The 16,569-nt window shown below is 42.0% G+C and overlaps 1 protein-coding gene across 1 annotated transcript; it reads right to left on the minus strand.

Moving 5' to 3' along the window:
* Window positions 1-9,182: 9,182 nt before the first annotated feature.
* Window positions 9,183-15,590, minus strand: LOC138626700 (cytosolic 5'-nucleotidase 1A-like). The gene is made up of 6 exons (XM_069708551.1): window positions 15,360-15,590; window positions 15,037-15,204; window positions 13,353-13,482; window positions 13,063-13,185; window positions 11,605-11,789; window positions 9,183-10,817 (listed from the first exon to the last, which is right to left on the minus strand). Exons 1-6 carry the CDS (start codon window positions 15,471-15,473, stop codon window positions 10,452-10,454), a joined length of 1,086 nt encoding a protein of 361 aa, XP_069564652.1. The 5' UTR covers window positions 15,474-15,590; the 3' UTR covers window positions 9,183-10,451.
* Window positions 15,591-16,569: the final 979 nt, after the last annotated feature.

Genomic DNA, 16,569 nt, shown 5'->3' on the forward strand with positions numbered 1-16,569 from the left:
TCTGCCTGTGGATGAGCTCGGCCACGAGGCCCACTGAAAGGACATGCTGCATGCCTCTCCCATCCTCTCTCTTCTTTGTGTCGAGTTTGAAAAGCTTCCTGGCTCTGCTTCTTGATGGAGCTGTGCAGGAAGCAGGTGATCCCAGAGCTCCAGCTGTGCAGGCTGCCAGTGCCCTCGCTGCTGCGCCTGCTGCCTCCTGGGCTGCTGCTGGGGACACTGGGACACGATTGCCAGCTGGGCGAGGACTGGTTAGAAGGCAGGCCTATCAGCTCCTCCAGCCAGAGCTGGTCACTGTTGAACGTGGGGCCGGTGGGACTCTGGAAGGCGCAAGACTTGGGGTTTGGCTGGCCCTGCTTTGCTGCACCTCCGTGGGAGAGGAGGCATGCTGTGCTGCTTGTTCCTTCCATCGGTTTGAGTTCGGTCCGCATGGATGTGTCCACTCTTCAATTGTTGCAACAGGCAGATGATCCCGTGTCCAATGGATAGGTCCCATTTTAAAGAGTTCTACCCCAATCCTGCCTCATTATTGTGCATGCCTGCCCTAAAAGTGATCCAATACATTTCACTCTAGGCTGAACAGATGGCCTCCTTCAGTGCCAGGATAACCTCCTGGTGTGTTAGTTAAGGACATCCATGTTTGAGGACAAAGTCAAAGAGACTGAAACTCACAGCTCCTCAACTGTTAAACCGCAGAAGATCCAGGTTTGGGTTTACTGAGAAGGAATTTTCATACAGTGCTAGCAAGTGTCTTTGCTATTTGAGCAGAACTTACAATGAGGTGGCTGTTCTTAATTAGACTGTCTATTGATAGCAGAGCAGGCAAAGCTTTTTCAGCTCTTTCCAGGTCACTGGTCACAGAAGAGCATTGATCCAACAGAGCACATGGCAGCTGACACACACACACACACACACACACACACACAGACTAATGGATGATGGGCTCGTTAAGTAATGCATTACGGTAATCTCATCAATATGTCTCAACAAAGCAGGGGGTCAGGCTGCATGTTTGAAATGGAGATGATCTATTGTGGGATAACGCGTATACATTTTAATTAAATTAGCTTGCACTACTGAACTTGGGAATTATTTCACGTGTAATGGCGCTGTTTTCATCAATTGATAGCAATCTCATGTCTGCGCATTAAGTATGTAGCTGGAGCCAGTTACATTAGCTTAGAATAAAGAGTGGAAGCAGGAGGAAACACACGGCCTCTTTTAAAAGTTCAAAAATACACTAATTTGTGTTTTTTTTTTTACTTTGAGTTATCTTGTGTAACTATTTCTTGGCGTCTTCCCAGAGTTTTGTTGCCATCATGACTTTTCAGCAACAAGTCCTCCAGACCATACGACCATATGAAGTACGAGCAAAACATTTGACACCGTTCCTGTTGTGTATGAACGGGGTGCAGCACTGCAATGAGTTAGACGTTGTTTTTGTGATGCGTGTGAATTTGCGAGTCCACAATGAACCCGAAACTTGAGCAGAGAGCGCATCGCACTCTCCCCAGGGTCACATACGACCCACAGGAGTGTTTTCCTTTTCTCAACACGACGCCAAAGCCAATTACCTCATTGCTCACAGCTCCGTGCTCGCTAACGATCTTGTAGTTGTCAATTGAACAAGTTCCCCAAAATTTGAACTCTTCCTTTAGATGAAGTGCATACGCTAAATATAGAGCAGAAGAAGCTCAACTACTTTGTTTTCCAGTGTTATCGCATCTTTCCTTTTTCTGTTGTCTATGAAACTTGACCTCTTGGCAACGACTGCTGTTTCATCTTTTTCTGTTGTTATTGTATCTTCTTGTGACTCTCAAAACGAATCATTTCCTGATATGAATGCAATCTGTATCATGAAGACAGCTTTCCCATACCGAAGCGTGTATTTCCATTTGCATACTGTAGCTGTAATGTTCATCAATATTCAGGTGATTACATAACTGCATCAATAACACCGCGGTTAGTGTGTGTGTATGCGAGGAGAGTACGAGATCGAGTTTGGCAAGTGAATGGCAGCAGTTTGACAGAAAATAAATACCACAAATTTAGAGGGGTTACAGGGAAATGTCCTAAAAGTGAGACCATTAAAGTGTCCAAAACTGGACTGAAATGTGTTCTCTTCTTCCACAAACACTCAGTGCAGCATCCAGATTTCAGCTTGGGGTCTTCTTCACTGCTGGTGTGAAACAATAGTCTTTCCCCGGCCGGAAGGATTTTCACAAGTCATAAGCATTTTAATATTCCAAACCATTACGATCCAATTTGATGCCTGGGCATAAGACCACAGAGCAGACCTTCAACTTGTCCAACCTGCACATTCTTTCCCCCAACGAAATGGATCAGACAGCGATAATACACTGTACAGTCCATCTCGCCATGTACGAGCCAGACCGCCTCGGTCTCCGGGGGTATCATTAGCGCCGCATCCTTTATGTAGGGTTTTAGCCACGACTGGGTGGCGTGTGGTGCGCATGCGTTCCCTCAGACTTGGGCCCCATACCCTGGCTACCGCTGCAGTCCATCCGCCTCACCCATGGGACCACCCTGATCTGTCTGGCACCACGGAGGAGCACCCAGCCTTCAGCGCAGACATATCTCTATATCGCTCCCCCTCCGCTCCGTCCCTTTATTTCCTCTTTCTTCAGGCCGTCTCCATTGTGCTGCCATTTCTCACCATTTTCAGACTTTCCAGACAGGCTCGGGCCTCTTCTATGATGAATGTCTTTAATAATCTCTTTTCAATCTTAGGAGGAGGAGAGGGGTGGGAGCCAATTTAGAACTATCGCCCTGACGGGAGAGACTGTCAGCCTGTGGCTACCCAGAGGTAATGGTGCTGAAATGGATTCCTGCTACAAGCGTAGAGTTGGAGATAATTGGTGATGCTTGCTTGCTCACTGGTTGCACTCTGCTTTCCCTTTTGCTGGCTAGTTGTGTTACTGCCTGGCTGGACTAAGCCTCTGCAGGGGCCACAGTCTGCATCCCCGACTAAGCCTGCGGAGCAGACTAAATGCTACAGCTGATCAGCTCTGGCCATGAAGTGGTATGGCTGTGTGCCGCTCAGCTGTTACTATGGCAGTGCCTCTGCATGCTCGGCTTGCCTTCACATCGGATCAGAGACCGCTCTCCCATCTGTCCACACAGCCTCGTGCTAAACACTGGATGGACAAGAAGTCAGTGTAATGCTTCTCGAAACGACAAAAGTCAGTTTAACTTGTGGCTTAAATACTGAAAAGAAATAAAACTATGGCAGTGGCCAAGAGCAGGCTGGGTACCCCAGGCCAGATAAATCTAAAACGCTGGGAGAAGAAGTAATCTTGTATTTCCTCTCTGCACCATTTAACGGTTTTTTTTTTCCCTACAAACTGATAAAATGTGTCAGTGAATTAATAGCTCATAGGAGAGCACCAGGAGGCCCAACCTAAAACTTGAAGCAACGTGCTATCAGCGAGATCACTGCCTCCCTCTCCTGCTAGGTTTTTCAGAGCAACGGGAACGGTGGTGATTGATTTCAGATCGTTAGAAGCATTTTCAGAGAATCACTTAACCTGTTCCCATCTTTAGGCCTGCATATCGGGAGCTTACCAGCTGTGTCTTGTATCTTAGCCATGCCAGTCAATAACGGCTAACAGGTGCGCTCGTGAAAGGCCAAGACAAGGAAACGGCACGTCGATGAATGTGTCATCGGTAACCCGTGTCACGCAGAGACACTTGTCAATGGCTGCAGACCTGTGGGGTCGCTTTCAGAGAGCCACACTGTGCAATCAAAATGAGAACGGGCCAAATTGAATGAGCTGCTGCGGATGTGTACTGATAGAGATTCCTGGGAGCCCCGCTGAACACACGGCCAGGTCTGCAGTGACACCCGCCAGACAGCAATTACACAAGCGCATAAAATAGCACACCCACAAGGGTGATGAGCATCTGTTTCTATCAGGCAGTGTGTTATTATCACAGACAAAAACAGTCCATAGTTTCATGTTTACAAGGCGCTCACCAACAGCTCTGCTCAAACAGTTCAGGAGTGTAAACAGGATCCGGATGCTGGATGTTTACAGCATTGCGGTCTTTAGCTTGTTTTCCTGAACTGTATATGTACCCACGGACGATGTTTCTATAAGGATGTGGTGCTGAGGAGGGGGACCAGCTGACCTGAATACATGTCATTATCATACCACAGTCAACAGAGCTTTTCGCATCACTGTGTGCGCTCCACCAACTCAGTCACACAGCAAATGGTGACTGAGGCATCGTGCGGCAGATTCACCGAGTTGTTATCACGAGCGTCGACGGTCTTCACGATCGAACAGATGAAGAAATGAGCGCCACCCGCAGAAACTTCCATCAACACAAACTCTTCAGGATGATCGACAGGGATTCAGTTTAGTTATCGTCATAGAAACAGAGGCGAAATGTAACCAACTACTTTACTCGATTATTTCATTTAATGCGACTTTATACTTTGACTTCGACAACATTTCAGCAGGAAATATTGCATTTTATACTTCACTACATTCACTTGCCAATTTTAGTTTTGTCATAAATACAAACTTCTGAATATTTATTAATTAAAGTTCCTGAAGGCATGAGCAAGTAAAGCTGAAATAATCAGTTGATCAATTAATTAGTCAATTCACAGAAAATTAAAAAATTAAAAAAAAGGTCAAACATATTGTTACAACTTCTCAAATTTGAGGATTTGCTGTTTTTCCTTCAAAACAATTTTCATTTTTAGATCATTTTAAGGTTTTATATTCTTTGGTTGGACAAAATAAGGAATGTGAAACTAAATATTTCTACCTTTCATTCAGAAAAAAAAAAAATCACCAAAGTAATGAATAATGAAAATAATCATGAGTTCTTGTTCTATAAAGACTATTTGGGAACAGTAAAAGTAAATCACTGCTTATGTATTGATATACATGTAATGATACAAATCAACCAATTTAGTGGTAATAGCGCAAAGCAGAGGACACTTGATTGATTGGACCTATTTCTGATGATACTTTCACACTTTGAATTTAAGTATCACATTCAATTCAGACTTTTTACTTGTAATGGAGTTTTAGTGTTGAAGTAAAGGGTTTGAATACTTCGTCCACCACTGCACAGAACCTGCTTATAGCCTCCCGATCTGCATGTGATGGGCAAAGTTCAGCGACCCCGCGTGCAGCCTTTGAAGGCCTCCGGCTCTTTTATTTGATAGGATGTGGGATCGCTCGCCTTTTGGCATATTTCTAGAATAAAGTAGCTCTAAAATTATCCAGAGTCTTATCTGAAACAGCGCCCACGACCATATCTGCTTTTCTTTTAAATGACTTATCTATGCGAGGCGTCTCAATGCAACAGAGAAGGATCTTGTTGGCTGGTGTAATGAAACTAGAGAGATGGTTTCTTCATCAGACACTGGACTGTTTCCTTCTTGGACAGTTTATACTTTAAACTCCCCTCTGCAGATGTGAACGCATCTACATTCAGTTTTTTTAATGTCTTATTTATGTTCACTGTATGACTCACTTTCAGTCTATTAGTATATATATATTTATAATTTAATGTAATTCAATTCAAAAGTAGGGCACAGTCTCTGAATTCATTTTTACCTGCCTAAGCGAGCATTGTGGGCTGTATATGATGCATTTTAGAAATTAAAATCAATCAAAATTTATATTAAATGATCTATATATAAATGATAAAATGAATGAAAACATAAAATAATAAAACTCAAATAATAAATGCAATAAAAGGTCGACAGCCACAAAGGAAAAGTGCAATAAAAAAAACTGCAGATGATATGATAACAAGGAAAACATGGTTTGTCACATAAGTATATTCTGGCTGCTTCTGTTTACTTCTGGATTTTTTGTTGTTGTCAACGATCAGTAGTCGCTGACCGACACTGCCATAGAGTCATACAACTATAGTGCGGCTAAGCACAATTGAATTTGAGCCTATATTCCATGAAAACAAAGGATAAAGCTTCAGTACATCCATGTCAAAAAAATACAGCTTATTAAATAGATATCAATGATCTAATTACATTTAATGAATGATCCCAAGATATGCACTATAGGCATTAAAACACCCACTAAGGTGTTGCTGGTTCAAATAATTTACTCTCAGAAAACATCTTGAAACACCAACCAAGAAAACATATTTAGAGTAAATTGCTTGTCAAGAAGATAAATGCAGCAGCAGAGAATGAGAGTGCCATTTCCACGGTTATTTTGTTCCGTAACTTTTCTTGTGGCGTCGACACGCATACGCAGACAGACACACACACACACACACACACACACACACACACACACACACACACACACACACACACACACACACAGAAAAGGGTGCCAATTATAGTAACTGTGTGATGAGGTTTCTCACACTGAGTCCCATGCTACCTTTGCCTCTAATCCTTTGTTATTAATTATATCTTCAACAAGCCTACACAGTTCTTGTGGTGTCAGCGCCGAGTATCCATGGCAACAGCCGGTTGGTCGCAGCTCTCAGGGATGCACACACACACACACACATACACACACATACACACACACACACACACGCTCTGCTGCCTGACAAAATCGTGCCTCGCTGCAGAGATGCTCCACTGACAAGATGAATAGCTAAACTGTAGAAAATATAATAAAATTAAAACAAATCCGGCCCCATCAGACCGTCTTCTGCTCGCAGTTTTTTCATCCGGGAGCAAAACTCAAAGCCGTTACCGTGGTGACCAAATTGGTAAAGATGCCTGTTGCTAATAAAACACTGCAAGTGAAAGAGGACCAAGAAAGAAAGATGAAATCAGTGATGGAACTTAACTGAGTACATTCTGTACCAAAGTATCAATTTGAAGTATTTTACTTTGAGTATTTCCATTTTATGTCACTTTATACTGCTACTTCAGTAGATACTAAACAGCTGCAGTTTGTTTTATACTTATACTCTGGTTATATAGTACAGAGGGAAATGCTTCAAGTGATGTCACCTGAGTCAGCGATTGTTGAGGCAGAAGGAATACAAATTTGAAAACATATATATATATATTTTTAAATTGGAGTTAAAAAGAAGTGTTTTCCAGACGCTCCTCATCTCAGTTTTAGGCTGGCAAGTCGAGGACTACGTTAAGTGATACTATATTTTACTTCACCAAAATCTTCAAGCCACCTGTTGGCAAGCAAATGGCATTGTGGGAAATGTACACACAAGGATTTTAACAGGGAAGAACAGTGAGGAATAAAATGATGAAATCTCCGGTATGTTTGATTCATTTTTTATTTATTTTTTTTACTTTTTTTTTTACGTTATAGGAGTGCAATGCTACAACTCTTAAGTAAGGAGCAGAACTTGTAATTGTAGTGGAGTGTTTTTACAGTTTGGTGTTTTTACTTTCACTTAAAGGCCGAATTCCCCCATTCTCAACAAGCTTTCTTTAATTAAGAATAGGAATATATCCATTTAAATAACTCGGAAGAGTTCTGCGTGTTGTATGATTTTGTCCTTTCCCTTACTATTTTCCTATGTTCATAGACATCAATTAAAAAAATTAAAAAAATAAAGGCACCTTTCCATAACGTAGATGACCTAGTTTATGAAATTCCTCTTGAGGTAAAGGATCTGAGTACTTTCTCTTCCACCGTCAGTGTGTAAACACTTGAAAAATGACCTTCTGAAATAACGCCATTTCCTGTTTTGTTTACCAAACCTTATTTCAGTCCAAGAAGGATCAAGTTCATGGAGCTATTCTAACATATCTGGAACTGCAGGATAGCTCATCAACTTCCAATTAGACCTAATGTTCGGTGAGAGCAGACTGATTTGCATTCTGTTGATCTCGCTGTGCTTGCCAGTGATATTTTAGTACCTGAAAAAATGGGCCGAGAGGGAGCGCGGTTATAACAAAAAGAGGAGGTACTCATCGGTAGACTGTGTTCAGATGTAACATTGTTCTGATTGTGGTTGGAGGGAGGAGGCTTTTGTTTTGAGATTTTAAATACATCAAAAGATGCTTTGTGTTGATATATTTGATTTATCTGTTCTGTATACTTTAAAAATAAAATGTACACGGAGGTATTTCTTTTTTTTTTTTCCTCCTCCTCCTCCTCCACCTCTAAGTTAAACACGAGCGCCCTCTTGTGGCTTCTTTCATCACGTACAGGTAAGATGAGAGTCGGCCTCCTTCAGCTGGGGCTGAACAGGTACAGAGGAAGTTTAATGACAGAACAGATCTGCCCGAAGATACGCCGCGGACTGTTGACCTCAGCGGGTTTACTTACACAAGGAAGAGACACCTTGACAAACACGAGGCTGTGAAGCAAACAAGCAGAAGTGAGAGCATAGAGGGGAGCGACTACAGCTCAACAGCGCCATCTACCGCTGAGGTGTACGATGGGGAAAAGACCACATCCTTCAGTTGAGTAACAAAAGCAACGATGTCCTGCGAAAAAAAAAATTAAAAAAAATCACATTTGATTAAAATTATTTTTAGCAAAATGCATCACCGCATCGAAAGTGAAAAGCTCGTTGGAGCAAAAACATGAAACATTAGTATGCATTATATTATTAGAGGACCCTCGTGTGATGTTACTTTTGCAGCTGGTGGAGGTGGAGCTCAACAGTTTAGTAGTTTAGTTTAGCGTTTCCAAAACTTGGGGTCAGGTCCCCTCAAATGGGTCGCAGGATAAATCTGAGGAGTCAAAAATGTATTTTTTTTTAAAGTAAACGCTGTACTGTAATGAAGTGAATTCATTCAAAAGTAAAGTGCCTTAAGAAAACTTAATTATACCTGCAGTACTGGAGTAGACGCATTTTGTTACTTTCCACTATTGAGAAACACCAGTGAGCATCGTTCCCCCACATTACTTTATTTATCTAATCACATCCTCTGTGCTTATTACACGAACGTAGGCCTTAATATAAAAGTTGACTGGTGCAAAAATGATGCGATTGTTACAACAATATCAATCAATGCAAAATACAGAGAAATACTACCAGCATTTACAAACAAATGGGTGTAACTGACATTCACATATTTTTGCAATATAAAACATATAAAATGCTACCTGCAAACACTACATACTGTATGCAGTCAGGACTATGTGTAAAAAAAAAACGTTAGGTTACAATTTGATGCCTGATGGACAAACACAGTGTAAAAGTGTAAAAATAAGCCACACTGCATGAGTATAAAAGTTTGAGGAAAATTATAAAGTTTTATCTCACTTGTGCGCATCAACAGCAAGAACAGTAACAAAGGCAGACAGCATTAATGTTTCTTAAGTAAGTAGGCAATTGCAATTGTACCCTGATGAATGTCCCTTTTAAAATATTAATGGACCCCGTTATAAGTGCCAGATGTCAAAAATGATGGAAAAGGCCATTTCTATCTGCCTGGTGCTTCTATGAAAAACAACAACTACTATAGCAGATACATGCTCCCGGCTTGCTCATGTGTATGTGTGTGTGTGTGTATTTACAGTATATATACTAGGGTAGGGAATGACCAGAGGCCCGAAGATACGACACTATCATGATACTTCCGTCATGCTTTTAGACAATATTACAATAATATGCAGACTACTGCGATAACATAATGTCAACTGCAAATTATGTCCTCAAATCTGTTTTATCGTTGTTTTTTTTATTTTTTTATTGCAGCAAATTGGGTTCGTCAGGCAGACGGACACAAATACCTGCCTGTCATAAAGGTTGCCTGCCCTTGACAAATGTATTTATTTATATATTTCGTTTATCCACACGCTGACTTTGAGTCTGTGTGTCGATACAATATTGCGCACTGTACAGACACACTAAACTGCACGTACGAACCAACGGCCAAAAACCCGGATGGATAAGATAAACATGCATTTAAGGTCAAAAGTGTCAAGAAAATAACATAAACACTGATATAAAATTGAAAATGTGTTACTCCTCAGACAATAAGCCTTTCAAATGGTAAAATAGTTTCAAATGTTTTTTTCAAGAAACAAAAAATAAAATGCTATAAAGTGGCTGAGATGTAACTTGACACCTTCGCCTTCATTCAGTAAGTGCAGATCTAGGAATATACGGCAAACTCCTGCTTCTATCTCCTCCCATCCCGCAAGTTGATGGGATTGGTTCCTTAGGTCTGTGACGTATGAAACCCAGACTGTCTGAATCTGTGTTTTTGAAACCGTCAGACAGTCACTGCAGTTCCACAACAGAAGTGCTCAGGCACGATATTGACTGCTTTTTTTTCTCTTTTTTTTTTTCTCATTGTGTCTGGTAGCGTAAAAAAAAAAAAGCCCACAACACACACAGCGAGGTTCAAAACTTGATTTTCCCTGGAGGGGTTCTCGAAGTGAAACGGTATTCTTATATAAATTTTTCATAATATGATAATCTAATTTGTAGCAAACGATAACATAGTGCGTATTTAATGTTTTTTTTGTGTGTTTTTTAAAAAAAAATTTAGGTTACTCCTCTTTTGCAGGCTGCTCAATGAGTTTCCCCCTGTTGTACTTCTGTCCGATTCCGTAGGGGACGTGTGCGGATATGGTTCCCAGTTCCTTGGCCCCCTCGATGTGGAACATCTGGTCGTCGAAGAAGATGTGCGGTTTGATCTTCAGCAGCAGGGGCCCTTTAGGAGCCCCGGCCAGGAAGAGAGCCTCGTCGATCTCCAGGCCCCAGCTGCGGAGGGTCTTCAGGACCCGGCCCCCGGAGCTGGCGGCACTGCGGGCCGTGACCAGGAAGGTTCGGATGGGACAGTTGATGCGCTCGTTCTTGGCGTAGAATTTTCTCTGGAGCTTCCCCAGGGCTTCCAGGAAACACTTTAAAGGGCCCTGAAAGAGTGAAAGAGTAAAGTTCGTGTGAAATAAGAAGCAGATAAGAAGAGGAAAGAGGAAGTAAATGCACAATGTCACAGCAAAAAAAAAAAACGACAATCATAAAAACAGTCTGGATCTGTAGATTTTAGGAATAGATGTGAATCAGCGAAAGAAACAATAAATCATCAGCAGAAAATCCTTTGAAATGTGTTTTCTAATAAAAAAATCTACTCTTCAAGTCATCTGAGTAAATGTTTCTCACTGGAAAACGACTGTAATGTACTTCAATGTTCGATATAGACAGCAGAGTTAAAAAAGTACAAACACACCCACACACAAAGGGCCCAGAGGAACAAAAATGAAATTTTAGTTGATTTAAGACGCATCTACAGGCCAGCCGAGCCGGTTCCTAAACCCTGTAGACATTCCCCAGAACCTGATCTCCTCCAATCAACACAGTCACTGACGGTCAGTCCTCTCTGCTGATACCGAGTCAGTCGAAACACCTCCGAAACAACAATTCAGCCAACACGGTACCAAAAAAAAAAAAAAAACTGTCGACTGACCCGGAGCGAGGAGCTTTTTTAGAGTGAAACACAACATCTGCTGTATTTACAACTAAGGAGGAAACTCTGAACGAGCTTAAAAAAAAATAAAAAATGTTTGTACACAGCTGATCAATATGAGGCTGATTATTACATCACTTTACCTGCTGTCTTACTTGTTGTTTTGTTTTTTTACTGAATATAAACAGTATATTATCCAGTGAGGCTGAAATATGTAGAAGCAACCGCGTGTTTACCTGAGCCAGAGGTTTGTTCTCAAATTGCTTCTCGTGCTCAAAGAACGTGTCCAGGCCGTGTTGCTTCACGATGATCTCCGACTCGTCTGAGAAGAGGACGGCGTCGCCATCAAACGCCACTCTCAGCTGAGTGTCGCTCAGGTCGCTCTCCGTGTCCGGCGTGAACATTGTAGCCGCTGCGATTCCTGATGGAGGCGAAGGGAGGTTAAAAAAAAATATACTCAAATACTTTGGGAGGTGAATCCATCACTTCAACTTCCTGTTTCGGTAACGATGTTTTAACTGCCACTTGAGTTCCGATTTATGCAGTCACAGGTGACGGACACTTTTGCCCTGATACCTCCGTCTCTCATGAAGAGAGTCAACCGAGCTAAAAATAAAAAAAAAAAAGGCCTCTGTCAATCAGTTACGGTTGCGACACTAAACTCTGCACATTACCGACACCTGGTAGGACTGAAATCAGAAAAACAGAAAGTGTAAATCAGCTGGGGCCTGAACGTAAATATCCCACAATGCAAAGGGAGGAGCACCCGTCGAGAAAAGCTCTCTCTGATCAACCACTTCAGTATAAACGATTCTGGAGCTTTTCGGTGGCGGTCTGTGCATTAAGCTGATGACTCGCTATCACACGTGGAATTAATGCGGCAGCATAAGTGAGCAACAGAGCAACCTACGAGTGCACATCCTATCTACTGCGCAATGGTCACTCATGAGCAACGACACATCGCATGGATTACTTATTTAAAGAAAGAGCAAAAGGAGTCCCTTTTAAAATCCTGATTTGAGGTGATATTTCACATTTTATGCACGCGAGCAGCTGTGGTCCTGAACTCAGCATGGACATGTTATTGAAATGTTAAAAGTGGATTTTATAAACAAACTTATGAGAAGGGCCGCAAATAATGATTATTGTCAACACAAATTAATTCGTATACTATTTTTCTCATAAATTCATTGCCGGAAAACCCAAATTTATTCTGTTCATAATGACAAATATAATGAAAAAAAAAAAAGAAAAAAAAAAGAATTCCTCTGATTTAAGAAACTGGAACGAGCTCATTTTTACCCAATAGGAGCTTCTTTTTTTTTTTTTCACCGAATCTCAGATTCACTGTCAATCAGCTCTTTAATAATCAATACATTTCCGTAATGATTTATGCTTCATATATGTTTGTTAGGTGTTAATTTAGACGACAGGGGGGGGCCATAAATCACAAGCCGTCTTCAAGCAGCTCCTTCTTGCAGCTCAGTACGAGGTCGAGATTTCCCTCCAAAGTGTGAACGAGTCGCACGCGTACAAGTCGACATGCGAGTGTGTAAACATGAGAAGCACATAGACGGCTCAAGGCCGCAGAAAGAAGCCGATATCGCGACTTATTGATGACACAAAAGAATTCATAAAAAAAAAAGCCCGCGCGAGAGAAATGTGGATTGTGATGTAAAAGCAGCGTCGCTGACCTTCCTCGATGGCCTCGGTGACTTTCTCCGAGTCTTTGGAGAGGTACAGATTCGTCATGTAGGCCTTCAGGTAACCGATAGGACTCTGCCCTCCCGTCATGCAGAATCTCTCTATGGTCAGATCTGAAAGAACAAAAGCACGTTGGAGATGCGTGAAAACGGAAATCCCATTCTAATTAAATGACTTTGTTCATTTCTGGCGTGTAATTACTAGACTGAGCGCCGTTCTTGATTATGTCTGCTGCTGTGGCAGGTGAGACACACGGCGTTGGGTTTAGGACGCAGCGTACCGTAGTGATTAATGCTGTTTATCAGGCGCACTCCCACTTGGGCATGGTTGTTAGTCATTAAGACGATGTCAAACAGCTCCTCGCTGTCTGGGTAGAGCTTCCTCAGTCGAGAGTTGACATTCATCAGCGCCTGTCAGAGAGCGGGCACAACGTGCTTTACACCCAGAGCCAGGATATTGAGTCACAGCGTGAGAGTACAACAGAAGCATTACAACAGTTCAGCCACACTTTTCTGTCAGTTAAATCACCCTCGTGCTTACCGTAGAACGAGGACACCGTGGCACCAAAACAACAGAAACAGATTTTTTTTTTTTTTTTTTTGATTGAGTATGATACTATTTCTGATGTCTGTCACAAATAAATACCCATAAATGTGCTGAGGAATCAGAACGAAGAGACCTGCCTGAGAGTCGTCACGATTTAACATTTTCTTCAGTATCAACATCTGAACATTATTACCTTCATGGAGATGTGATTTATATTGCACGGCTGTAAATGTAGAATACATTAGTTATTGATAAGTGCATCTCATTAACTAGCAACCGAGTCTATATTCATTCGCTGAAGAGATTACAACCTGTATGAAGGTCATTTTGCTGATACATTATTTTAAAAAAAAATGCATGTATCCGATTAAGAAATAAGTTGATCCGTTTAAAAATCAAAAACAGAATAAAACCAGATGTCAACCGAATCAACACCTCTGATACTCAGTTTCTACAAAAACATTTCATTGCGGGCTTAAAATCTGTGAATGCGGTTCACCTGACGTCCATCGTCAGTTAATGCACAAAGATATATATATATATATATATTTATTATGAGGAGGCTGTTGATGTTTTTGTGGTCGTTCTGGTTCTGCCATTTTAAAAGCTTTGTCATGAATTGGGCTAAATATAATGGTTATTTTAATTTATTTTCTCATCGATCACCTACTTGGTCTAGAAATGTCAGAAAAGGGTGAAAAATGTCAACCAGTTTTTTTTTTTCTTCCCCAAAGCAGAAGGTGTGACCTATAATGTCTTGTTTTGTCCCGGGCCATCGGTACAGAACCAGAACATGTTCAGTATATCATTGTGGAGGACTAAAAGAACCAGAAAATATTCACACTGAAAAAGCTGGAGTCAGAAAATGTGTGCATTACCTCATTCAAAAAAAAAAAAAAAATGACTTAAGATGATTAATTGATTATCAGAATAATTGGTCATCAATTTTCTAATGAATTGTTGCAGCTTCAGTCATGACTTTATGATTTCTAACACTTCAAGACAAACAAAAACAATCAGCCTGATGAAAAAAAAAAAATAAATAAAAATAAAAACTCAAAATGAAGCAACATTTTTGTGATTATTCCGGCTCTGGCAGTGCCATATGCCGAACACCTGCTTTTACACGACAGCGGGGTGCAGCCTCAGGTCTAACAGGCCTCCAAGTCTCAGGTCTAACAGACCTCCAAGTCTCAGGTCTAACAGGCCTCCAAGTCTCAGGTCTAACAGGCCTCCAAGTCTCAGACTAGACTGTACATGTGGACAGAGGGCTTCAGATGTTATGCATGTATTGTTTGTACGCGCTGCGCCAGCACGGTGCGCGCAGCGGCTGAATTCATCCATTTCGGGCACCGCGCCCTGCCGGCGTCCCGCAGAGTCTTGGCACAGGTGGCCTGCTCCCCGGGCCTCGGGCCTACCTTTACGAAGGGGAAAGCAGCTCCTGGCTCCAGAGGCTCGTTTTCATGTTCCACCTGAAAAGCCACATACTTCTCGAGTCCTTCTTCCTCGTAGATCTTCCTCTCCGCCACCATGTTGAAGAGGGTCCGGGAGGAGACGGCGATGCTGACGGCATAGCGAGGTTTGGGCTGGGAGCGGCCGGAAAAGTTGAAGAAATACAAGACACGTTGAGCCACGACGATGCAACAGCAACAACAACAACAACAACAACAAAAAGCTATGGAAGTAAGTACAAGCAACACATAAGGCCACAATGGAAGAAGGATGTCAGTAGGATACTTACAGGTCTCGGTTTGTTACTTTTGAGGGTGTCAAAAAAAGCTTTGGCAGCGGCCCAGTCTTTTTCCTCGCTGCTGTCTTCAGGTGCCGCCGAATCGTTTGGTTTTATTGCACTCATGTTTGCCAAACTTCCGTGAGTCCAACACACCTTGAGCCGAACCCAGAGTCTACGAACCGTCTGCGGCTGCTGCGAGAAAAGTTTGCGGAAATGTAGTAAAAAGAAAGTCTGATGGGCTCGTCTTCCTGGAGTGACGTCAGCACTCCCGACAGATTACGCCCAAAAGAAGGACAACCCGCCTACTTTTGAGTCCACTTTGTTTGAGTTTTCTGTTCCTTTAATTGGAGCCCCGTTATTCGTAAAATGATTATTCTTTTTATCCTGAAAGTTTAAACGAATTTTTTTTTTTTGGAGGCTTTATCATATTCAAAAACTCATGAAAGTTGATTTGGAGTTAAAAAGTTATCAAAATAATATGTTTTCGTCGGTCGCCGGTGCCCCGGGGCGTGGCGGCCAAAAAGTGACCCAAAAGTCATGCTGTAGCATGTCGTTCAAAAGATGACGTGATTATTATTATTATTTTTTTTAAATCATGACAATGAGGGGATTGAACCTCAAACCTTTTGGCTGAGGGGTAAGCAGTGCTAACCACTGCACCATCTGTCTTCCCAGGAGTGAGACACCATTGAGACAAACCTTTGGCTCACTGCAACCTATAACTCCACCGTCCGCAAATATTCATTCAAATGCGACCAAAATTGCCGCAGACATTCCTTGGATAGTAGATATGTACGTGTTTTCCAGTTGTTTGCAGTGATATTAAATATCTTCCTGTAATGTGAAGTGTATGCAAAACTTTTTCAATTTCTCACTAAAAGTTGAATCGCCATCAACAGGCCGAGGTGGAATTTGAACCATTAATAAACCTTGGTGATCTTTTACCTGTTGAGTTAACCAGACCGCTTCGTGAGAAATATTACCTCAGTTACCACTCCGCATCAATCACACACAAGTTTAGGCCGCAATTATTCTATTTCATTAAATATTCATTGACTCAGCCCATCATGCGCTGCATCGGTGAGGTACTGAACTTCAGCAGATGGTGTTGGGACAACCCCCGTCAGTTCAACATCATCAAGGCAGGGAGTCCGACGGACTCAATAGGATGGTGATGAAGACCCGCTCTGTTGTTGGACTAAGACAGGACAGTCTGGAG

Source organism: Brachyistius frenatus, unplaced genomic scaffold (assembly GCF_029030835.1).
Source record: "Brachyistius frenatus isolate BFR_SWC_R1_liver_20210118 unplaced genomic scaffold, ASM2903083v1 Contig_76, whole genome shotgun sequence".
NCBI classification, from domain to species: domain Eukaryota; kingdom Metazoa; phylum Chordata; class Actinopteri; family Embiotocidae; genus Brachyistius; species Brachyistius frenatus.

Coding starts and splice junctions, on each gene's coding strand:
- LOC138626700 (XM_069708551.1), bottom strand. CDS start 15,473: ATGAGTGCAATAAAACCAAACGATTCGGCGGCACCTGAAGACAGCAGC. Junction 13,186..13,352: donor AAACAGCATTAATCACTACG/GTACGCTGCGTC, acceptor TTGTTCTTTCAG/ATCTGACCATAGAGAGATTC. Junction 10,818..11,604: donor AGAACAAACCTCTGGCTCAG/GTAAACACGCGG, acceptor TCACTCTTTCAG/GGCCCTTTAAAGTGTTTCCT.